General features: G+C 42.9%; 1 protein-coding gene across 1 annotated transcript in view; it reads right to left on the bottom strand.

Moving 5' to 3' along the window:
* Window positions 1–12,536: 12,536 nt before the first annotated feature.
* B4GALT5 (beta-1,4-galactosyltransferase 5) overlaps window positions 12,537–26,116 on the bottom strand; it is an 82,820-nt gene continuing 69,240 nt past the window's right edge. The window contains exons 8-9 of the mRNA XM_060230809.1: window positions 25,683–25,784; window positions 12,537–15,703 (exon numbers count right to left, since the gene is read on the bottom strand). Of these exons, the coding sequence (XP_060086792.1) occupies window positions 15,556–15,703; window positions 25,683–25,784 (250 nt within the window). The 3' untranslated portion in view covers window positions 12,537–15,555. The remainder of the gene's footprint in view (window positions 15,704–25,682; window positions 25,785–26,116) is intronic.

Below are 26,116 nucleotides of genomic sequence, written 5' to 3'. Positions count from 1 at the left end.
CACAGTGATCGACTCAAAAGAGTAATTTTCCTTCACATGATCGCTAACTTAAAGATCCACGTTTCACTGAATGAAGTTTTTCCCACAAGCAGAATGAAATATTTACCGTGGAGAAAATATTTCAAAACATAATAGAAAAGTTGCAACCCAAGTCACATCAAATACATCTTTAAATATAGCCTCATAAATTTATAGAAATAGACATGCAAAGTTACAACATAAACCTCATAGAATAATAAATCAAACCTCATGAAACTACCTCTAAACAATCACTTGCATACGCCCATTTCGCAAAACATTTTTTTCAAAAGACAGCTTGACTTACACCTCATGGGTAATATAAAGTTCACTGCAGCTGATACATCAAATCATTGTAAAAAGACCAGACTTGATTTAAAATACATAATACAAAAATACATGAAGCACATACCCTAGTTACTATTCAAATATAACAAGAAAGATCACTGGATTGATTAAGACCAAAGGGTTCTATTGTATTGAGGCGATGTATCCATCGAGCCTCTTTCTGCAGTAGAATTTTCTGTAGATCACCCCCTCTATATTCAGACTTCTCCAGTTTCTGGAAGTGTCCATCTAGAACAAACAGGACTGAGATGTTGCAGGTTAACAGAGGTCACAAAGGACAATAGGTTATCCTGCTCCTTTCAATATACTCCATGCGCATTGGCGATTAAGAAAATAATTTTATACCATTGGAATATTGTTTCAGACATCTCAGGTTGTGCCTGCCCACCTTTAATAGGCTTCCACAGGTCCCGTAATATACAAGATATCCTGGTTAAAACTGATTTACCTATGGGAAGTGTTATGTATGTGAGTCAATATTGATATCGATGGTGTTCCTGCCTGGCTCATTGGAGCCTGAAGGACTGAGCTTGGGGACCTGGGAACAATGGGCAGTAGAATCCAAATCCATGCTGCCCTGCTTCAATCACTGGCCCCCTGCTGTTTTGAATGAACCAATAACGTGCTTGCGCAGGAACCCAGTGTCGTATATAGTTGGCCCAGCAGGCGCCGTTCTCCAGTCTTGTTAGTGTTAGTGCAGCCACCTACCATGCTGTACTCAATAAAGAGCTTGTTATTGCTACGGCCTCGCCTCATCCATGCTTAGAACCCACTATATTACAGGAAGTATTCCCTCACCACTTCCTATTGGACACTTCCGGTGCGGAAGCTGCAAAGCCTGTGGATACACATTAACAATCGCATCATATAATGGTCCTAGGTCCAGTGTAAACATTGATTTGACTCTACAAATTGCAACTCAAAGAACGTTATTTATGCTTTGATATGTAATGTTTGCTCCAAAATGTACGTAGGATACTTGAGAAGGACTGTAAAAACATGTATTTTAGAACATTTTACAAGATAATGCATGAGATGGAGAAAGTAGAGAAAGAAGTACTTTTCTCCCTTTCTCACAATACAAGAACTCGTGGGCATTCGATGAAATTGCTGAGCAGGCAGGTTAAAACGGATAAAAGGAAGTACTTCTTCACCCAAAGGGTGATTAACATGTGGAATTCACTGCCACAGGAGGTGGTGGCGGCCACAAGTATAGCCACCTTCAAGAGGGGTTTAGATAAAAATATGGAGCACAGGTCCATCAGTGGCTATTAGCCACAGTGTATGTGTGTATGTGAGAGTTTTTGCCACTGTGTGACACAGAGTGTTGGGCTTGATGGGCCGTTGGCCTGATCCAACATGGCTTCTCTTATGTTCTTATATTTCTCAGGTTCACAATCAGGTTCCAGGGATTCTGTTTTCACAACATTATGCTGAGACTAATAATGACCTTGAATCCTTGAGGTTCTTTGTGATTCAGAAACTGGAGAAGTCTGAATATAGATGGCATGATCTACAAAAAATTCTACTGCAGAGAGAGGCTGGATGGATACATTGCCTCAATACAACAGAATCCTTTGGTCTTAATCAATCCAATGATCTTTCTTGTTATATTTGAATAGTAACTAGGGTATGTGCTTCATGTATTTTTGTATTATGTATTTTAAATCAAGACTGGCCTCTTTAAAATGATCTGATGTGTAACAGCTGTGGTGAACTTTATATTACCCGTGAGGTGTTGCAAGTCAAGCCATCTTTTGAAAAAAATGTTTTGAGAAATGGGTGTGTCATGACTTAGGGGGGGTCTCACCAATTGCCACCACCACTCTGGGTTAAGTGTTCCCCTTGAGAAGGTCCAGAGTACCCTCCCAAGCCCTTCAGGCCTCCCTTAGCTAGGCCAAATAATAGGTGTGAGTACCAGGCAGAGTAAACAACAACAAAAAGGTTTATTCCAGTGCAATATAAATTAACAAAGTGCATTAACCAGTAAAAGGGTGAAGGGAAAATAAACAAATGCCCTAACACGTCTATCTTACAGTTCCTACTCTTACCAGCACTAACCCCTTTTGGTAAGGGTCTGTCCCCTGCTTCCAGCTCTCGAGGCTATAGCCTCCTTCCAGCTAAGCCTTCCAGGGAAACAACACCCATTTCCTGGGCTTGGCCTTTATATATTCTCTTCTCAGGCCCCACCCTTCTCTGAGCCTGTTTCCCTCCAAAACCCTTGCTACTCAATCAGAGGGATAGAGGGGATCCTGGGAAATGTAGGTTCTTCCCAGTACTCCTAAGCAGGCTTCCATGGGGCCTGCAGGCCTTGCTAGGCCCAGGATCATGACAGGGTGTATGCAAATGATTGTTTAGAGGTAATTTCATGAGGTTTGATTTATTATTCTATGAGGCTTATGTTGTAACTTCGCACGTTTTTATTTCTGTAAATTTATGAGGCTTTATTTAAGGATGTATTTGATGTGACTTGGGTTGCAACTTTTCTGTTATGTTTTGAAATATTTTCGCCACAGTAAATATTTCATTCGGCTTGTGGGAAAAGCTTCATTCAGTGAAATGTGGATCTTTAAGCTGGCGATCACGTGAAGGAAAATTACCCTTTTGAGTAGAACACTGTGGATTGACTCCTCTTTGTGATTTGAACTTTGGATCTTCCGTGACTTTTTTAAATGAGTAGAGAAAACCCAGGAGTCACACAGGAGAATGGACTGTTGCCTTAAGAGACACTGTGCTTGTCTGGTATGTATTTAAATGTCTGGTACTATTGTTGGTGTTAATACACTGTTAAGGAATTTTTCTATTCAGATTAAGGATATTTCTATTCAAATTGTGTGGATATTTTTTTCTTTGGGCACAGTTGTTTTTTCTTCCCTTCCATTCAAGAAAAAGGGCAGGACTGTCAGCCTCTAACTCAGTAGCCAGATATATTCCATTCATCTTTCCAACAGAGAAGGCAGGATAGAAGCTGTGGCTCCATGTTCTTTTTCCCCATCATCCTGTCCTGCCAGATGATGGTACACCTGGAGCCACTGCTGGTAGTGAGGGAGGGTCAGATTATAAGAACAGGAAGGGAGAAGGCAGATGGAGGCATGGCCGCACAGCCATGGAAGTTTAAAGGACTATGTTCAGTGGGAGGAGGAGATTGGATTTATAACCTGCCCTTCACTACCGAAGGAGTCTCAGAGTGGCTTACAATCCCCTTTCCCTTCTCCCCATAACAGACACCCTGTGAGGTAGGTGGGGCTGAGAGAGATCTCCAAGAACTGCTCTTGAGAAAAAGCTCTGAGTTATGACTGACCCAATGTCACTCCAGCAGTTATGTGTGAAAGAGTTAGGAATCAAACCCAGTTCTCACAGATAAGAGTCCGTGCATTTAATCACTATACCAAACTGGTGTCAACCCCAGGTGGTATTTCCCAAATACGGGGAAAGGAGGTTGTTGTGAACCAAGGCTTCCCTGGAGAGATGTTAGAAGCACTTCCGGCATTGTTAGGGTCTGCACAGTACATGGGTCTCCAAAAAGTAGCTTGTGAATCATGCATCCCCAGAGAAAAATACTGAAAAAATCTTAAGCTTCATTTCTGTTGCTCTTTCTAGTCCCTGCTCTGTTTCTAGGACAGAACAATGCTTGATATCATGCCAGGCTGGGGGTTGAGGAGAAATTAGCTTGGGATATTTTTCATTTCAGAGAAGTAGCACTCACTAAAGAAAAGGTTTGCCCCCCCCCCCCAATCTAGCACTATTGCATGTAAATTAGCAGAAGCAGAATTTGGATCTTCTCATTTCAGAAATCAAAATTACCTCAGACTACCTCTGGTATTAGTATAGAAATTACTTCCTGCAAGTAGAATATGTTGATGCCCAGTCTGCCAAAGAGGAGCTAATGGAAAGGGTTTGTTAGCGAAAGTGCTTCAAACAGTGGGATTTGTGCCAGATGTAACTCCCTCTGATTTTGTTTGCATGAATGGCATATTTTCATGGAAGGACAAGAGTAAGTCCCCCGCCTCCAGCACTATCAAAGGGGACCTATTTGTGTATTTCCTGTGGACAAGGACAATATTTGAATTGTTTGCTCCAGTAACCAAAATGCCTTGCTTGCTCGTTGCTCCAACCCCGATGAAGGGGGCAGCTTCCCCCATCACAAGCTGGATTGAGGCTCCTGTATATTTCCTGCAAATGGGAAATATTGGTCTCAAGCGCTTTCTGCATCAAGAAGAAAAGAGCCAATGTGGGTGTGTGGTGTTTTGACAACTCTTCCTTTAATCTGGGACAGTGTTTTAGGCTTGTCCAGTTCACTCCAAGACTTTGGGTAGGCAGGAACAGGGAAAAAGGAAGTTGTTTTCACTGCAGCTCCAGACAGAGAAAGAACCGGACTTAATAAGCCGTTCTCCTATTTATTAACTATTCTAGAATGGAAGTACCAGCCTACCTCACATGTCTTCTGAGAAACCTGTATGAGAGTCAAGAAACAACTGTCAGAATGGGATATGGAACAACTGATTGGTTTTGAATAGCAAAAGGAATTTGATAAGGATGTATATTGTCACCCTGCTTATTTAATTTATATGCAGAGTACATCATGTGGAATGCCAGCCTGGATGAAGCACAAGCTTAAGATTGCTGGGAAAAACATCAACAACCTCAGATATGCAGATACCACCACTCTAATGGCAGAAAGTGAAGAGGACCTAAAGAACCTCTTGTTGAGGGTGGAAGAGAAGAGCACAAAAGTAGGCTTGAAATTCAACATCAAAAAAACTAAGATCATGGCATCCGGCCCCATCTCTCCTTGGCAAATAGAAGGGGAGGACATGGAAGTAGTGACAGACTTCACATTCCTGGGATCCAAGATCAGATGGTGACTGCAGCCATGAAATTAAAAGACGTTTGCTCCTTGGGAGGACAGCTATGGCAAACCTAGAAAGTATAATAAAAAGTAGAGACATCACCCTGCCAACAAAAGTCCGTATAGTCAAAGTGATGATATTTCCCAGTGGTAATGTATGGCTGTGAGAGTTGGACCATAAGAAGGCCAAGTGCAGAAGAACAGATGCTTTCGAGCTGTGGTGCTGGAGAAGACTCTTGGGAGTCCCTTGGACTGCAAGAAGATCAAATTAGTCAGTCCTAAGGGAAATCAATCCTGACTGTTCCCTGGAAGGTCAGATGCTGAAGCTGAAGCTCAAATACTTTGGCCACCAAATGAGAAGGGAGCACTCACTGGAGAAGATTCTGATGCTGGGAAAGACAGAAGGCAAAAGAAGAAACACTGGAAGGCAAAAAATGAGATGGCTGGACAGCATTACTGATATAACTAACACGAATCTGAGCAGACTTCAGAGGATGGTGGAAGACAGGAGGGCCTGGCGTGACTTGGTCCATGGGGTTGCAAAGAGTGGGACTTGACTGTGCGATTGAACAAAAAAGAATTAACAGATTGTTTATTAATTATAGAAACTATGCTGCCTCCTTATTCTAGTACCTAACATCATGGACATAACACATTCCCATCACAAATGAAAACAGGGACCCGTACTTGGATAAATAGGAGTTTTGATTGAATCAATCATTATACAGAAATGACTTCCTCCCCACCCCCACAAGTCAACCAAACATATGGGGAGGGAAAGCATGCTGCCTCCAGTCTCTGCACACTTGTCTTGTGAAGAGCTGGTTTTATACCCTACTCTTCACTACCCAAAGGAGTCTCAAAGTAGCTCACAATCACCTTCCCCTCCCCACAACAGCCCCACGTCAGGTAGGTGGAGCTGAGTGTTGTGACTGACCCAAGGTCACCCAGCTGGCTGTATGTAGAAAAGTGGGGCACCTACATGTGGAAGAACTGCCCATGTTTACACCCGCTTCCCTAGGATCAGCAAGGGTCAGAAAGCAGTGCTGCTGATCATGGGAAGGGAGCGCATGCACAGATGGCTCCTCTGGGTATTTGTGCAGTGGCCTGACCAATGTGTTCACAGCTGCTTTCCCTCTCCAGGCATTCAATTAACATGCAAGGTAGATAGCTGTGTATGTGTTTATTAACTAGTGAAGTGGGCTAGAGAAAGTGAGTTTTAAAAGGAAAGTTTAGCAATCAACAGGAAAAGAAAAGGCCATGCCACACATGTAAATCACTGAATACTGTAGGGATGGGTGAGAATGAGGTATTAACTAGACTTCAAGACTCTGAAATTATGCGCTATTATGCTAGATGACACACTTTAAGTGGAATGAGCTCATGCTTCTAATCACAGAAAAGAGAAGTGATTCTGTGCTCAGCAGCTATGAAGTACATTTTTAGCTTGCCCTTCCTCTGTCCTTGCAGTAACTGTGAGGGAGACTAGGCTGAGAATCTGGCCCAAGGTCATCCAGTGAGCTTCTGTGGCAGAGTGGGAATCTGAACTCGATCCCCCAGTTTATTCTAATCACTTTATACACTACATTTTGGCTTTGTCTATTGAAAAAACCCAGAGCGTAGATCACAAAGTTCCAGCTCATGTATACATGAAACCACCTTATACTGAATCAGACCATCAGTCCATTAAAGTCAGTATTGTCTACTCAGACTGGCAGCAGCTCTCCAGAGTATCAAGTACAGGTCTTTCACATCACCTTCTAACTGGAGATGCTGGGGGATTGAACCTGGGACCTTCTGCATTCAACATATATAAATAAGGTAAGATGCAGAAGCTTGCTCTACATAACCTTCCAGCAGCCCAAGATTCCACAGAATAGTTTGAATCCACAGGTGCAGGAGAGACCTTGTGGAGCAGGTAGCTGTGGGCTCCACTAAATGGGAGCAGCCATTTTCCTGAGCTTTCAGCAGCTGCCATGACTGGAATTCAATGTGTACAAGCTTTCCCCCTTTCTACAGATGTTTGTATGAAAAAGCCGCATATGTGCGAAGATGTTTTAAAAATGCCATGTACCTATCAAAAAACAAGTACCTCTTCCCAAAAAGGAGACCAAAAATTAGTTCAAGTTTACTTATTGAAAATGTTTTTTTACATCACCTCATCATGAACACACACTTAGAGGACCCTTACAAAATGTAAAATTGAGTAAATTTAATTCCTGGACATGGCTTGGCAGGCAGTTGAGTGTCTGCAGGTTCTAAGAGCTTGTTTATTAACCTTGAAGTTTCATGCAGTCAGCATCTGCCACTCATCTATATGAGGCAATGTAACCAAGGCCTTGTGTTGCCTCCATGCCAAACCATCAACTCAAGCCACAGATTTTCCACAACCTCTTCATTCAGCCATTGAACAATGTTGGGAGAGGGGGGATAATTTTAAATGCTTTTTTGGTGGGGGGGGATGGTAAAGCTATGAATTTTGGTGGGGAGGGTGGCCATTTCCACGTGGTTTCCTGCCACCCCACAGCCATCATGTTGCTTCCATGCACCACCTGGGTTTCCCTCAACTTTTCTGTGATCTTTCCCAGACCTATGTTGCAGATGTTTTAGGAGAGGCCACAGGAAAGCTGAACTTGCTGCTTCATCAGTGGAAGAGTGAGTTTTCCCTGGCCCACTCATGCAGCCCCTATTTCGCCTGCCTTGCTTCTCATGGCAGCCAACCCCACTGCACGCCAGTGTGTTCTTTTTAAATTGGCAAGTTAATATACTAATGCATTTGATATTAAGCACACAATATTTTTATTCATGGATTTCCTGAGTCACCTTTACAATGGTAATTTGTCTGATTCTTTTAATTGCACAAAATCTAGTGTAGCAAATGGAGCAAATCCTGAGTTTGGATCCAGACTAAAGAATGGGTGGGGCAGGCATGACAAAATACTTCCAAGGTCCTTGAGCAAGAGGGAGAAGGCAATGCTCCCTCTAAGCTGTGGAGTTTTGTGAGCAAGATTTCTACTACGTAAGCTACTGGCATTAAAAGTTGTGAGCGAGTGATTTGGCTACTGCACAAATTAGTTTGCTGTGGAGCCATCCTTCATGGGCTAAGACAAAAATATGTGCACTGGAGGCTAAAAAACTGTGAGCTAGCTCACACTAACTCAGCTTAGAGCAGGGGTGGCCAAACTGTGGCTTGGGAGCCACATGCGGCTGTTTCACACATATGGTGAACTTAATGCAGGCTTACTCTCAAGTAAGCATGCTTAGCTTCAGGACCTCAGCCTCTCAGCGCCGACCCACAGGTAACTATTTCCGTTGTGTGTGAAGTGGAGAAGGAGTGGAAAACAGGCAGGCTTACAAGCTCTTCTTCAACACTGAGGTCGGCCAGACATGGAGCAGAGAAAGAGTGTAAGAGCTGAGGGAGCCACTAGAAGGAAGGACAGAATTAAAGAGGGCTGTGCAGAATTCCCCATTAGTTTTATAGCTTTGTAGGAGCTGTATTTACTAACTTTGGTGTCAAGGAAAAGAAAGATGCATAATGACGCAAATGGTGGTCAGTGATTTATCTGGTATATATGTGTTCCCTCTCCCAATGGTGCCAAAAAATAATTCCCTAACTTTTCCCTTTGCTGGTTTTATGGAGACTGTTAATCCCAGCTTTTGTGTTTAAAGAAAATCTCCTTCTAGCTTGTTTGTATTGTACAGTGCATGCATATGTATTTTATCTTTCTGTGCAAAAAAGTATTGAGAGTTTTAATAAAGACATGAGTGTAATATTTGTTCATGTCTTGCAGCTCTCAAACATCTGATATTTATTCTACGTGGCTCTTTTGTTAAGCAAGTTTGGTCACCTCGGCTTAGAGGGAACACTGAAGGGAGGGCAATTAAATTATATGGGGAAAGTCTTTGATGGCATTCACATCAGGGTGAATCTAAATGGCTTTTTGTTGGTGTCATGGCTGAAGCACTCCTGTAAATGGATAGGGCTGCTATGGGCCCTCAAAGTTCCTGTTGGGACATAATTTTGAGCTAGTGCAAAGTATATTGTCTTAGGAATGAACAGACAGACAGACAGACATGTTAAAAGATCAACACGGAATCACATTAACTGAAGAGAACAAAATAAAAAGATGGGAATAGTACAATGAAGAACTATACAGAAGAGGTGAAAGGATAACAGTAGAAACTTTGAAGAAGAACCTACAATTTTAGAAAGTCAAGTGAAAGCTTCACTCAAATCCGTTGTGAGAAATGTATCACCAGGAATAGATGCGATATCAATAGAGCTATTTCAAGTCACAAAAACAGTCAAAAAAAATCTTAACAAGAACATGTCAACAAGTATGGAAAACAATGGCCCACAGACTGGAAACACTCCATCTCCATTCCAATTTAAAAAATGATGTCAAAGACTGAGGCAGCTATTGGATCATCATATTAATATTTCACATAATTAAATGCTCAAAATTTCAGACTGACACCATATATGAAATGAGAAACACCAGATGTTCAAGATGGTTTCAGAAAAGGAAGGGGCGCTAGAGATCATATTACAAATTTACACAGTTTACTGAAGCATATGAGAACATTTCAGAAGAAAATCAGCATGTGTTTCATAGACTACAGCAAGCTTTTTGACTGTGTGGATCATGAAAACCCATGGTTGGTTTTAAAAGAATTGGGTGTGCCACAGCATCTGATTTGTTTGGATGAACAACTGAGACTCTGGACAAAATATGGAGAAACAGAATGGTTTCCAGTTGGCTAAGGTGTCTCCCTATCTCTTCAATCTATATACAGAAAGGAAAGCTGGATTAGATTTAGATGAAAATTGGTGGAAGGAACATTAACTATTTGAGATATGCAGATGACTCCACATTACTGGCTGAAAATAGTGAAGACTTTAAATGACTCCAAATGAAGGTTAAAGCAGAAAGTGCCAAAAGATGAAGTAGTTACTAGTGAGGATTTACTACTTTGATGCTGATGAAGAAACTGAAATGATTCAATTCCTTGGCTATATCATCAAGGGAGACTGCAACCAATAAATCAGGAGACAGAAACAGGGAAGGGCACCCCTAACGTGAGCAAGAAAAGATACTTAAGTGTTAAAGGATGTGTTGCTGACCACCAAAAAGCCAGTTAAGTGGGCTCTAGACCAAATCAAGCCTGAATTCTCCCTAGAAGCTAGTATGATTGAACTGAAGCTGTTGTACTTTGGTCACATTATGAGAAGACAATTTTTAGCCCCACTGGTGGACCTCCTGATGACACCTGCGTTTTGGCCACTGTGTGACACAGAGACCAATTCCCCACTAGCCTTGTTCCAGTCTCGTTGCTCCTTTTCCCGTGGTATTTCTGATGGATTTCGCACAAGCTGTCTTAGGGCGGTGAGTTGCCTCGCCTGTTTTCAAGTTCCCTCCGCAGCAGGCAGGGTCCTCTGAAAACCTGTTTCTGCCATGGAAGGAACTTGAAAAGAGGTGGGGTAACTTGCTGCCCTGGGGCAGCTTGTGCAAAATCCAGAAGCGCCATGGGAAAAGGAGCAATGAGACAGGAACAAGGATAGTGGGGAATCAGTCAGAATGTTGGACTGGATGGGCCATTGGCCTAATCCAACATAGCTTCTCTTATGTTCTTATGAGAAGAGCAACTGGAAAATATGCTAATGCTAGGAAAAATTGAAGGCAGCAGGAAGACCCAACATGAGATGCAGGGAAGTCAGTCCTGCAGTCTGTAAAACAGAGCAAGGCTGTTAATGATACGATGTTTTGGAAGTCATTAAATCAAAGGGTTGCCATAAGCTCAAAGCAACTTGATGGTACTTCACACACATAGGAAATATATTCAAGAAATATAAACCAAGGAAAGAAGGGACATGACAGGAGTGCACATATTTCCTTGGTAAGCTAATAGATCCTTTCTAATTATACATGTATCACTAGATAACTTGATTAGCTAAGCTCTTGAGACTATTAAACAGAGCACCAGGGCTGTTCCCTTGACTCCTTTACAATTCTGAGTCATAGATCTGAATATGAGCACAAGACACAGAGAGAAAAGACCTGAGTGTGCAGGCATTGCAGTTAGGCGCAACAGAATCCCATCATCCTTCTCCAACCAAGGGAAACTAGCCAGACTTAGAAATCACTGATGTGATCATCGGGTATATATGTGTGGGTGCATAAGAACATGAGGCAACTTTGCCAGCCAACCTTCATGTGTCACGAGTGGGTAATTTCCAGTGTTTCTTTAATTTGGACAAAGGGCGTCCCTAAGGCAATGAGGAGGCCACATTACCAAACATTAAGTGGCTTTTAGGAACATAATTGACTTAACAAAACAAAAGTATTCACTTAAATTGCAGGCATATAAGAATGAAAGCTAATGGACATATTCAGTAAACAATTCCAGATGAACTTCAGGTACTGGTTTGATATTCGCCACCACACACATACAGGGGATCAGGAAAGATCCAAAATGCAGCTTTTAAAGCAATTCTGTCTAAAGGGATTTCAAGGCAAGAGATGTTCAGAGGCAGTTCGTTTGCCATTACCTGCCTCTGCACAGCAACCTTGGTTTTCTTTGGTGGTCTCCATAGTCAATCCCTTCTTAGTTACCAAGATCTTACACGATCAGGTTACTCAAGGCTATTCAGGCTGCCTATGAAAATCTAGCCAGGACATAATATATAGATCACTAAGCAGTTTAAACTGAACAGCAGTTTTCATTTTAAAAGTATTAAAATGATGTTAAAATACTGACTCCTTCAGTAAAAGTCAGGGTAAACAAAATGTTTTGGCCTGAGGTCTAGAACAGAATAGGCACCAGGCTATCCTAAATGGGGGGGGGGTCCCCTAAAGAAGCCCTGTTCTTACCCACAGCTGTCTACCTTATGAAACACTGTGCTAAAACTGAGAACTAATTTTCTGCCCACAGTTCCTATTAATCTTAACAGATTTGATCATTCTACACCATTGGGTTTCTGCTGTCCCAAACCATTACCAAAACACAAACTGTAGAGCAATAAACATTGCCTCTGTCACATACACAACTTCCCTGAGCAGAGACGGGTGGCTTTTTCCTCCAAACACATACGAGGAAACATTTGAGCTACATGATTTGAAATCTGGGGTTCTTTTTTTTACTTAAAGGAATGAGGGAGTTTGGCAAAAGAGAAACTAACAAGGGTTACCTTAAAATCTAGTTGCCTGAATATGTTTCAAAGATTGTGAGAACTAATCATAGGTTTGAGTCCTTTTATAACCCAACCTCTTTTTGCTCCACAGAACTCCCCCTCAATAAATAAAGCAACTTTACTAAAAACTTTGTTCTTGAATATGTATTCTTTTTACTGAAAAAATCATTCATAAATTAACAAATACAAAAATGTACAAACACATGAGTAAATAAATGTAATGACACAAAGGATTGCTTTGCTGAAAATTGTGTGTTTTAAAACACTAGATTTCAGTGCAAAAATGTACCCCTGGCACCTCATAGAAAACATAAAAGCAAGCTCAAACAGAACAAGATGGAAGGAAGTTTCATATGGGTTGTTTAATGCTCCCTGTGACAGAAGGCATTTGGAAATGTGTGGTGGTTGCTCAGCTGGTAAGCTCTTTGAAGAGGAGCTTTCTTTTAAAAAAAACCCCAAAATGGTGGATATTAAACAATTTTAGCAAATGAAGACCCACATGGCTCATACAAAAAAAAAATCATGTTATGTTCCACCTCCAGCAGTGTTAGCAGACAGTGTCGATGGCGGATGGGAGCAGTGGCCTTGTTGAATTTCAGCTGCCAAAAGTTATGTACACTTTACAGATGACTCTTTTTACACCATATCACATGCGTTTGACAGTTATGTTTCTGAACAATTACATTTACTATACAGTATTTGAATTAGCTGATAAGATTAACAGTGCACATTTAAAAAAAAAATTCCACATTTTTAAAGAGGGAAAGAAAGCAACGTGATTGGAAATAACCCGAAATAAACCAAGAGTGTCATTGATTAGGAAGTCAAACTGACCCTTTCATGCTGATCTTTAGCAAGTGCATTTTTGAGCAGAGGTAATTCCTTGTCTTGTTTTTTGAGGGAGTGGGGTAGATGGTTACGTATGTTAAAAACTTGAGAGATCTGAAGCGCTAGACAGCTTGTCTAACTTGACCAGATATATTCATTCAAATGTACATGATGGTGAATGCAAACAGTTTGAAATACATTCCTTGGTTGAAGCACCATTAAACAAAAATATGGATTCTTGTTAATTTTCTAGGCCTTTGAGGAGGAAAAGGAAGGGAAGGACACATATGCATCATCCATATGGGAAAAATTAAAAGTCAGAGGTCTTTATTGCTGTGTGTCATCAACAAATAACCCACTCAGTTCCTTACCTCTGCTCTGCAGCAGCCATGAAGGGTTCCCTTATGAAGTATTTTAAAGCACACTTATGTCAAATACTTTTGATCTAATTTACACACTTACCAGCATTCTCAGGGGCAGACTTGCTGTCCTTTCATATGGGCTGATAAGCTCTACACACATCCCCAAACTCACGCATGTGTGCGTACATGCACAAGGAGGACACATTTTTATAACTTCTTTTAGATGCAAGAAAATAGGCCTGGTCATTCACACCCACAACAGATGTATATGGGAGGGTCATACAGCCACCGAACCAAGAAACTAAATGTAAACTATGCAAGTTAAAGAAGTCGAAGGCAACAGTGCAGTAAAAGAAATTAAAGTACTTTTGATGTTAAGTACTCACAATCTGTCTATAAATATATATTAAAAAGCAATCCAAAAAAAGACACATTTACCAGAGTTCTAGACCCCAGTTTTAAAAAAAGTTTGTACACACTGTATAAACAGATGGATTGGTTTTTAAACCACAGCAACAACAAAAACAAAAAAGGCACAAATCTAAGATGACAGCGTCAAACAAAAACTGGATCTGTCAGACTGGATGGAGGATATGGAGCAAGCACCTCTGCCGAAGGCTCACATTTCCCCTCCCCTGAACTAATCTCAATGCCCTTCATTCTTCTCTTTATAAATTTGAAGTCCGGATAAACTTTTTGTGCAATGCTCTCTCTGGATAATTACCACAACCAAAGAGCTCTAACCTACAGCTTTAGCCTATATTAATTCAGTGTACAGTTTTGTATACACAATAAATATCAAAATACTATTCATAAAACCCCTCCTTCCCCAAAAAAATTATATTATAGGAATTGCTATAGATTTTGTTTCCAAAGGCAGATTTAACAATCTGCAGTTGGCTGCCCAAACTCAGATTGATCTGAAAAAGTGAAGGGATTAAAAGTGACAACCAGGTTATCTTTCTGGAAAGACCATCCCTCGCAGAGGTGGAGCAGGAAGAAGGGATGTGTATTCCACTGGTGTTTATTTGCGGCTGTAGGACTTATGGCAGAATATGCTGGACTGTCAAGAGAAAGACCTGGAAAGACTACAATGGCTACAAAATGGTGCAAGATGGGACTTTTGATCTTTTATAAATGTGATTTTTTTCCCCGCCCCCCAAAAACATTTGTCCTACCCAAAAGTAAGCATTGCTGTGACTTCCATTTTTGTTAAGCATCACAGCCTAAGAAGCTCCTAATCCTGCAAAGCAATCAGGTGAGTAATCCTGAACCAATTTACTCACATGAGAGCCGTCATGATGTGCTGAAGCGCCTGCACAAGTGGGGTGGTCTTTGTGAATCATCTTAAGTTGTAAACCTTCAACTTCAAATTGTAGAAGAATTGTAAAAGAAAAGCAATTTATACAGCTTATTTACACCTACACTTCTTTAAGAAGTGACTCTGTTGTACATATATATATCTATCTATATATATATATATATATCTTTTCTCTCTTCAAGCAGGTCAATTTGAAAAACAAAAAAATACAGACACAGATGTAGAAGAATGATATTGTAAGTTGCAGTTCATCTCTCATTAGGGGCTGCTGCCTACAGGATTGCTCCTGGCATCTGAAGTCAAGAAGCTGACATCCTTTTCGGCCAAACTGATTCCATGAGCATGAAAAGCACATTTGATTCTAGTTTGGTGTTGGAGATTGCTTAAAGAGATGGAATGCTGGGGCAAAGCAGGAGGTCAAGCCACTGTTCTCTTTTTTAAAAAAAAAAAATCAGAAAGTAAACGAAGTCTGAGCTTGCTGCACAACACCAGTTTGAGGAGGGCTACAGTCACAGACCATCTGTGTGCGTGCTTTCAGTATTATTCTTCAAAATACTGTGATCCTTCATTAGACATAAGACTTTTCTAGTCCAGGAGAAGCCTACAAAACAAGATAGCAACACATTTTGTTCTTCTCTTAGTATTCATTCACCAGAGCCAGCTCTGGCATCAGGTTGACAGTTATGTTTTTATACAAGGTGTCGAATGTAATATTTGGATAATAGTTCAAGTTGTTGAGGCCATCCAAACCTTGCCTCTCTTTGGACTTCCTCAGCAGCGCATACCTGTTTTGAGAGAGAGAGAAAATGGAGACATTAAGTCCAAGACCCATCCCTACAGAAATACACTCCCCTGAACACCTAACGACACTCAAGATTGTCCTCGTCCACCACTAAACGCACAAGAATTCAAGAAATTAAATGGAGATTAGGATAAAGGAGTAAAAGAGAACAGATTTGTTTTGTATGACATAGCAATTCTATCAGAAGCACCACAATGGGAATAGCAATGTCCCCAATTGTATTATCTGCTTCATCCTAGTGACACAAAAATGGATTTTAAAATATCCATGGTGATACCCACATATGGACTGATCCCTATGGGCACAAACATCTGACTTCCCTCCTTCCTTATGGGTGACAACTCGGGCAGTCAATGTATGACCATGTGAAATGAGAGCCAGTTTGGTGTAGTGGTTAAGTGTGCGGACTCTTATCTGGGAGAACCGGGTTTGATTCCCCACTCCTCCACTTGCACCTGCTGGAATGGCCTTGGGTCAGCCATAGCTCTGGCAGAGGTTGTCCTTGAATGGGCAGCTGCTGTGAGAGCCCTCTCCAGCCCCACCCACCTCACAGGGTGTCTGTTGTGGGGGAGGAAGGTAAAGGAGATTGTGAGCCGCTCTGAGACTCTTCGGAGTGGAGGGCGGGATATAAATCCAATATCTTCTTCTCCTCCTTCTGGAAAAGATGTTCTGCCAGTATGTAGCCTTGCTCAGCATTCTTGCATGCACTTGGAACCCAGAGTAGTGTACAAGTGTGAGCCTTGAGCTGACCAGGGTTGGGTGTTTGACTGACGGAAGGAAAAAGGCTGTCACAGTTTAAAGCTCTACCAAGCACAGAGAATTTGTTTCTAAACCAGATTAGACACACACAAGAGTCCTGATCTTTTAGACTGCAGCAGGGAAAATCCTCTTAAAATCGAAGGGCTGAAGGGAATGAGAAGGAACTTGCCTCAGAAGGCAAACATCTTATTTAGACAATTTATGCGCCTCCTCTCAGAGATCTACCTGAGGAAGATCAACCTAAGAACAGAGCATTATCAGAATTGTTATTAATAAAAAAGTTAGCCAAAGGCAAAACTCACTATTCAGCTGTCATAAGTGATTAGTCATCATGGTCCTCAGGATAGAAGCACACCATAACAGCAAAGGTGTAACAGCCTTCAAATGAAAACATGGGCAAAAATGCCTTGGCCTGGCACTCTTATGTGAAAGGAGGAGGAGGAGGAGATTGGATTTATACCTCATCCCTCACTTGGAGTCTCAAAGCGGCTTGCAATCTCCTTCCCTTCTTCTCCCCACAACAGATATCCTGTGAGGTAGGTGGCGCTGAAAGAGCTTTTTAAAGAACTGTTTTTGAAAGAACAGCTCTGAGAGAACTTGTGACTGACTCAAGGTCATCCAACAGCTGCATGTGGAGGAGGAGTGGGAAAATCAGACCCAGTTCTCCAGATTAGAGTCCAGTGCTCTTAACCACTACACCAAAATGGGGATCCAGATGAGCTTTAAGGCCAAGAGCATTCCAAAGGACAAGATGCCACTTCTCAAAAAGCACCATCTTTTGCTACCACCTGCCTCATCTCTGTAGGAGGGAATGTAAAGAGCAGGGCTTGGGAAGATGATCTCAACCTCATCTAAAGTCAATTTCTTCCTCTTTCAATTGATAGTTTTTAAAATGACATCCCATTTGTAACAATTCAATGGCATTGTGTGCATGTATGTGTGACTGGTTTGTTTTGAAGTTTGACAAATAAGGGCACGTAGTGTTCCATTTTTCAAAACAAAATTGTGAAATATTTAAGTTACAAAGTGCATCCCTAGTTGGTAGTAAAGAGGTTCCACAGCTGTAAGCATGAAAGTTTTAATGGTTATAAGCAAGCAACTTCATGTTTTTGTTTAGAAAACTATCTGAAATATAAACTTGATTTAAATTGGCCTGTTCATCTTGCAGTTTTAAACATGATTAAAAGAAGCCTGTACTCTATAATTTGTAAGGCAAATATGGTACCTTCTCAATTACCCATTAGAGGGGTTGTTTAAATTTTGCAGAGAGACTAAGTGATTGAAGAGCAAAGAAAGATTAATCTGGTTTTCCAAAATAAACAGGTTTCTGAGCAAAAATGTATCTGGAGAATGGTGCTATGGCATATTTCCAAGTAGTATGAAAACTTGTAGCACACCTTACCCATTTCAGACCTAGAAACAGAGAACATGAAGAGAAAAAACAAATGGGAAGAACATGAGAGAAACTGGAAATAAAAGAAAAACAGGAAGAGCTGGATCTGTAGAGGACGCAGTACTTGAACCAGACCTAGATAAAACAATGAGTCAGGAATCAGGAGGAAGCGGGGGAGAAAGTGTGGAACAATCTGTTGGTCTGACTAGGGTGGTGTGTAGGAATGTCAGTGGGGAATGCACATGATGAGGCTCAACACTGGGAAGAAACTCGCAGGGTGGGGAATTTTCTCTTGCAACACAAGTTTTTCTGTAGTGGCCACACCCAACCCTCTTCCAACAAACAAATGGATATTAGCTAGAGAACACACCTGCCAGCAGAACAGAACCTGGGAAAAACTGACCCTACTGCTGCAATTATACTCATGCATAAGATTAAAACACACCACTCAGGCATTTCAGATTATTTATTAATTCCATCAGTCTATAAATTCCTTCAAGAGACTCAGAGCCATTCACAAGGTACTGGTTGGCACTTGCCCCATCCAGGCTGGACCTGCTTACATTTAACAGTCATCATTATAGGTTTACAAGCCTGAAATAATCCTCACTACTGGCAGGAAAAGGGAAACATGCTTTCAAGCATTTCCACTGGATGGAGCTCTTCCTGTCCCAGGGGGTACCAATTAGTTAAATCTATGGAACTGTTGACAGCCCAGTTTGCAGGCCACTGGATCCCATGCATCATGAACCAGATTAACCTGGATCATGTGATGTCCAGATCCTGTTCACTGCCACAGAGCAATGAAAGCCAGTGAGGCATAATGGTTTGCATCAGATTTGGGGAGGGGGGAACTGAGGTCAATGGAGGTCTCTGGATAAACTGGAAGACCCAAAAGAACATGTACAAATGGAAGGCAGATGTAAAGTGGAGAAGTAATGTAAAGTGGAGAAGTAATGATTGCAGAAGGACCTTCTCCTACAGAGAGTTCATTATACAGGGAAAAACATGTGTCCCAGGGATCTGGCCATAAATCGCTAAGCCAGTTTTAGGCAAGTTCCATTAGCTTCCATTTCACACAGAATCCCATTCAATGGTAAAGGAATAAATGTGTTGTTTCAACACACCTTGAAAGTTGTGTTGAACTGAATGATATAAAAAATCCAGTCCCAATTCCACATTTGCATTAGTCAAAGTGAATGGAATAGAACCTTGTGTATTTAACAGACAAAGCTGAAGTGCTTGACACAGGGCTGTATTTCCGTTCTCAAGAATCCCACAAACTTGTGTTTTATTTCAGAAGTAAAATCCAATTTGATGGTGCAAGTCCTATTTAAATGTGGTTTTACAGCACACCACACCACACCAAACCACACGCTTCATTTTCAAGAAGTTTGGCCACACATTTAAGAATCATGCTAAGTTAACAGCTAAATGGCAATTCAGATCATGAGTTTCCCCCCTCCCTGCCCTTTCAGCAACAGAGAAACTATTTCAGTATCACAAGCCATTAGAATCTCAGATAGCACTGAGCCTTGGGTGCCTTTACTAAGACATGACAGCTAATAAATAACAAAAGTTCAGGTGCACAGTCCTTCATCTGCCAGCACCTCCAATCTGCTCAGACAGTGGAGGCAAAGTTCAACCTCTTAATGCTGCGATATTTTAGACCTTTGTCACTTCAAGAAAGCAAACAATTTTGACGATGTCTTCCGGAACATTTTCTGGGCACGTGCTGTAGATTTGTTGGAGGTGGGGAATGAATCTTCATGAGTTTTTTTTAAAAATATGGTCTAGGGCTCAGCTCCAGAAGACATTGTTATTAATACTAGGGCTGTGTACTGGATTCTGCAAAGGAGTAAAGAGTACCTTGGTGAATGTGCAAAGTATCTACATCTAGAGTTAGGAGGGAAAGTTTCCAAGCACTCAGACTCAACTTGTGGACAGGTTAAAGCTGTGGTTTCTCTAATTTTAGAAAAGACACATCAGTTTTTGCCTGCTTGCCACAGCTGTGATGCAAAAGCAGAATGGAAGTGGAGAGAAGGTGTTTCTTTAATTCTATCAAATGGATGTGCTCAGGGAACTGGGGGGGAGAGTTGAAAATCTGTCTAGAATTTTATGTACTATAGGTTCATCAATATGCCATTAATTAAAAGTACACACTGCAATACTGATTAAAAACTTCCCAAAATCTTATAGTTACTTCATTGTTGCCACCTGTAGGATTTCACAGCAATTTATACAATGTTGCAATTACAGAAGATGCCAGGAAGAAGTAATCTAAAGCAGACATAAGCATATCCAGGTGTCTGCTTATGAGCAAGGGAAGAGACCTAGTCAAGTAGTGAGAAATACTGCAGGTATCATTTAAAATTCCCAAAATCTTTTTAAGATTTTCCTAGACTTCATGATGAAAGAAAACAGACAAAGGTATGATTGCAAGGTATCCACTAAGTTCCATTTCCAGAATTTGTGGCAAGAATCCATAAATACAAGGAATACCACACAAATTTCTCCGAAGCAAAACCTGTGCACTGGTTACAGGGTGTGCCCCTGGTTCCATGCTGCTTGATGGGGAAAGAAGCTCATACAAAGACAACAGCTGTATATCCTAATCACACTTCCAGAACAGCACCCAATCAAGCATGAGTATGTATATTTTAAGAGAGGTGGTCACCATTTTAGCCTCCCACTGGGAACCATGGCTCAAATGTAACCACTGCAGAGATTCTTGTCCATTGGAATGCTGTAAACCAAACCATAGGGAATGGGTCCAAGCTACTACACAAACTGCAGGCCACATAGGACTTCTGAAAGTTAGAGGCAATAAAACACTCAGCTATAAGTAGAGCCATCTAAAAATAATCCATGCCATATGTTGGTCTTTGCACTGTGGAATTGGCTACCTGGGCTACACAAGACTCTCAAAGTCCCTTGTTGAAGACAAAAAAACGAAGTACATGTTCAAACAGTGGTAGCTTAAGTACACAACCTGCAAAAATAATGCTTGCTAGTTCTCTCCTCAGTTGAGATCACATTTGTTTTTCTACCATAATGGGCTTTGTCCTTTTGAACTGTGAAAAACCAAATTATTAAAAACCTTGATGGCCATTCAAGCTACCATCTGGCAATTGCAAAGGAACTGCCCTAAGCCTCGTAAGAAGGATACAGATCACTGTAAAAGATCTAACGGCCTGAAGTGCTGAAGATGGATAGGCTGCTTTTTCCCTAAAGTGAGGCAAATGCAGTAACAAATGTTGTGGATAAAACTGCTCCTGGCATTGCATAAGTAAAACCCTGCACGCAGAATCATAGAATGAAAAGGGGTCATAAAGGCCATCTAGTCCCAACCCCCTGCTCAATGTAGGATCAACTTAGAACATCCATGACCAGTGCTTGTCCAGTTACTGCTTAAAGACTGCCAGTGAGGGGGAGCTCACCACCTCCCTAGGTAGCTGATTCCACTGTTGAACAACTCATACTGTAAAAGTTTTTGTCCTAATATCTTTCCCACCCTTAATTTAAACCCATTATTATTAGTCCTCTTCTCTGCTGGCAACAGGAACAGCTCCCTACCCTCCTCTATAAATATTTGAAGGGCAGTCAGTTAGAGAGCAATCATGTCCTCCTTCCCTCCTCTTCTTCAGACTGAACATTCCCAAGTTCCTGAAGCCTTTCCTCACAGGGCTTGCTCTCTAGGCCCCTGATCATCCTCATTGCTCTCCTCTGCACCTGGCTCCATTCTGTCCACATCTGTCTTCAAGTGAGGCCTCCAGACCTGCACACAATACTCCAGGTGTAGCCTGACCGATGCAATGTACAGCAGAACTATGATATCTTGTGATCTGGAAGTTAGGCCTCTGTTGATGCACCTCAAGATGGCATTTGCCTTTTTTGTCACTGCATCACACTGGCTGCTCATATTTAACTTATGATCCGCCTGTACCCCAAGATCTTGTTCATACCCAGTGAAGTGATGATTCACTCAATTTCTGACCCTTCCTCTACCATGCTCAGGGCAGCTTACACAGTTTTCCCTCCTCCATTTTATCCTCATAATATCCTAATATTTATTTATTACTTTACATTTATATCCCGCCCTCTCCGCAAGCGGACTCAGGGCGGCTCACAACATAATAAGTAACTGAGTTGAGAAAAAACAGGTTTCCTACCTGTAACTGATGATCTTCGAGTGGTCATCTGTGCAGTCACACTGATGGGATAAGGCGCCAGCGCCGATCTTGACCGGTAAACTTGAAAGCTGCGGATTTCCGCACCGACGTCCCAGTGCGCATGCCCAGAAGCCCCACTGTGCATGCCCACTGAGACGGGAGCGGACATCCCACCAGTTCCTTCTGATCGCTGTGTCAGCCCACAGATGGACCGGCCGCAGAGGGGAAGGAGGGCGGGGAGCATGACTGCACAGATGACCACTCGAAGATCATCAGTTACAGGTAGGAAACCTGTTTATCTTCTAGGTGGTCTCTGTGCATCACACTGATGGGAGATTAGCAAGCCAAGGTCCTACCTGGAGGCGGGTGCAAAGGTCCATCAGCAGGAAATAGATTGCAGCACCGCATGGCCCACCGAAGACTCCCAGCGTCCACGCAAGTCCAGCGCATAATGATGCACGAAGGTATGCTCAGAGGACCAAGTGGCAGCTCTGCAGATGTCCTGGAGCGGAACACCCTTCATAAACGCTGCCGAAGTCGCCATGGCTCAGGTGGAATGAGCTCGAATGGGTCCTGGAAGAGGCTTTTTACTCAGCAGATAACAAAGTCTAATGGTTTCTGTTATCCACTTCGACAGTCTTTGAGATGAAATCCTCTGCCCTAAAGAAGACTGGGCATAGGAAACAAAGAGTCTGGAGTCCCTCCGAGAGGGATGCATGCGATGCAAATAGAACGCCAGAGCCCGCTTAACGTCCAGGGCATGTAGTCTGTGCTCATTGTCAGTAGCCGGGTTAGGGAAGAACACTAGCAAGCAAATCTCCATGTTCAAATGAAACGCCAAGACCACCTTGGGAAGAAAGGTGATATCGAGCCGAAGAATCACACCTTCCTTGGTGAAACACAAATAGGGAGTGTCGCATCGAAGAGCTGCTAGCTCCCCCACCCATCTTGCAGACGTAATGGCTACTAGAAAGGCCATCTTTCAAGCCAACAACTGGAGGGAGCAAGCGGCCATCGGCTCAAAGGGCCTCCCTGACAGGGCCCGAAGAACCAGAGACAAGTCCCAAGCTGGGATAGGCTGTCGCACCGCTGGGTACAATCTAGTAATGCCCTTAAGAAACCGCTTGATATCCGGATGAGCAAACACGGAATGACCATCAAGCTGGGAATGATGAGCTGAGATGGCCGCCAAATAAACTCGAACCGATGAAACCGTTAACCCTTTATCCAAAAGGGAAAGCAGAAAATCAAAAATTGTAGGCAAGCCTGCCACAACTGGATCTCTGGAACAACCCGAGGAAAACTGAACTAACTTTGCCCACTTATAGGAGTAGGCTTTCCGAGTAGAGGGTTTCCTGCTGTTCAGCATGACAAATTTAACCCTATCAGAAAGAGGAGTCACCGGAGGCGCCAGGCAGTCAGCTTCAGCTGTGGGACATCGTGATGTACCACCTGGCCCCTGTGCGAAAGAAGAAGATCTGGGGCCTGGGGAAAGTGGTGAAACACTCGGTTGGCAAGACGAAGGAACAGCGGGAACCAATGTTGTCTGGGCCACCAAGGTGTCACGAGGATGCCCACCGGCCCTTCCCGTAGAATCTTCTGAACCACTCTGGTGATTAAGGGGATAGGAGGGAAGATGTATACCCGGTGCTGATTCCATGGTACGAGGAGACTGTCCCCGAGGGACAAGGGATCCGCCCCTCCCCGGCAACAGAAAAGTGCGCACTTTTTGTTGCGGGTGGTGAACACGTCCAGCACAGGCGTCCCCCAGTGATGGAAGACGGGTTGCAGAAACTCCCAGCTGAGTTCCCATTCATGCATCGAGGCTCCCCCCCCCCCAACTGAGGAAGTCTGCACGGACGTTCAAATCTCCTGGGAGGTGAGTGGCCACCAACGACACCCCCATCGCGATGCACATCTCCCATAAGGTCAGGGCCAGCATACAGAGTCTGTGGGAAACCGTACCTCCCTGTCTGTTCACATATGCCATCGCTGTAGTGTTGTCTGTCATGACAGCCACTGTCTTGCCCTTGAGGAACTTGTGGAATGACTGGATTGCATGAAAAATTACTAGAAGTTCTAGGAAATTTATATGGTGGTGCGCATGGTACTGGGGCCATCTGTCTCCCATGCAGAGACCGTTCATATGCGCACCCCAGCCCCACAGAGAGGCATCCGAGGTTATTGTAACTGAGTCCCAAGCATTTCAACCTTTCTTCATAGGGAAAGTGCTCCAGCCCTTTAATCATTCTGACTCGATCCGGAGGGCTCTTGTTGGTACCAGATCGTTGCCCTAGTTCAATCTCCTGGTCAGATTCCAAGGAGATGACTTCCGTTGACATTGAAGCGATCGGTGGGCTTGCCCGACGACCCGGCAAAGCGAATAGCTTCAGTGGTGGGACGATCGGAGCTGTCGGGTCCGATGGGGAGGTCGGAGAGGCTGATGAGACGGATTTGTGTTTCGGTTTATCCAGTCTTTTAGACTTCCTTTTCTTCTCTCCCTGAGATCCCTTATCCTCCTTATGCCGTTTAGCAGGCGTGGAGGACTCCGACATAACAGCCGAGCCGGACGCTTGTTAGGGTGGTCGGAAGGGAGACACTCGGTATCGACCGCTGTCGGTGGTTCAGCGGTGGTGATGAGCTGCTCGGCCCATTCTGCGGTTGGCCTCTGGGGAGAAAGCGTCTGCTCCATGAGGGCTGCCACGAGCCTTGCTGCTCTATTCTTTTTAGTCTGCTTCGAGAACTTGGTGCAATGCGTGCAGGAGTCGGTTCTATGCAGTCCTCCGAGGCACAGCAAACACAGTGAATGTCCGTCTTGTGGGGCTACTTTACTCCCACACTTGGAGCACCTTCTGAAAAATCCCCACCGTCTTTCCATACGCAGACAGAGGAAAAGACAGGTTGGGGCAGAAGGGAGTGGGGGCGGGATTGGGAAATGGATTGATTTCAAGCCCCTCTCTCCCCCACGACAACAATATTAATAAACTATGCTAATTAACTACTACTAACTAACTATACTAACTATAATCCTAACAGATATATGAATAAGAAAGTTCACCGACCGAAGCACGGGAAGATCGACTGATCAGCGCGGCGGTCAGAAGAGAACTGGCGGGATGTCCACTCCCGTCTCAGTGGGCATGCGCAGTGGGGCTTCTGGGCATGCGTACTGGGACGTTGGTGCGGAAATCCGCAGCTTTCAAGTTTACCGATCGAGATTGGCACTGGCGCCTTATCCCATCAGTGTGATGCATAGAGACCACGAAGAAGATCAGGGACTGGCCCAAGCCACTCAGCAAGCAGAGACTACAATCCCGTGACTCCCAAACCCTAATCCAACATTCTAACCATTACACCATGCTAGTTCTTAGACTGGCATAGTGGCATGGCTACCCAACTATAATATTACATTTTGAAAATTTCAGAAGGGCTGGGCATAGCCTATGCTGGAAGGGGACAAAGGGGCCTGGGTTGAAGGAATAAAGAAACTGTGAATGAATGGTCAGCAGACTTTTCTGGAATTGGCACAGTTCAAGCTTTCTATACACAAGTTTCCATCACATACACACAGATTTTCAGTTTACATACAGCAAGCTAGCTACCCACTGAGATCAATAAGTCTAAAACTATTAACTTGCCTTCCTAAGAACTGTACTTCGCCTCTATGATGATGTGGAATCGACTTGTACTTCCCAGTGTCTCCTTCTGGCCGAGTTACAAAATAGCCTGCATAGTGGACCCTAAAGGGAAGATAAAAAAGGAAGGAGCTTTTTCAGGTGCTTTAAATTCAGTATTTTCTGAGACCCCACAATAAGAGAAACAAGTGCCCCACTGTGTCTTCCAAGCAGTGCTCCCATCGGGCTAGCTCAACACAGTAGCCATATTTAAACCACTTAGGACACAGTTAATTTAAAACTGACAAGTAGGAAGCCCTAGGCCAGATCAGCAGTACAATTTTGCTTTCAACTGCAGCAAGTTGATTCTGCGTTAGGCACTAAGAGCACTTTATTTTTTTTTGCAGAACAAACCTGTGTTCTTATCCTCAAGCAAAACACATTATTCTAAAATCAAC

The sequence above is a fragment of the Heteronotia binoei genome, chromosome 2, assembly GCF_032191835.1.
Source record: "Heteronotia binoei isolate CCM8104 ecotype False Entrance Well chromosome 2, APGP_CSIRO_Hbin_v1, whole genome shotgun sequence".
Classification (NCBI taxonomy): Eukaryota; Metazoa; Chordata; class Lepidosauria; order Squamata; family Gekkonidae; genus Heteronotia; species Heteronotia binoei.
Note: the sequence above shows the minus strand (reverse complement) of the source record. Positions and strands in the feature narration are given on the sequence as shown.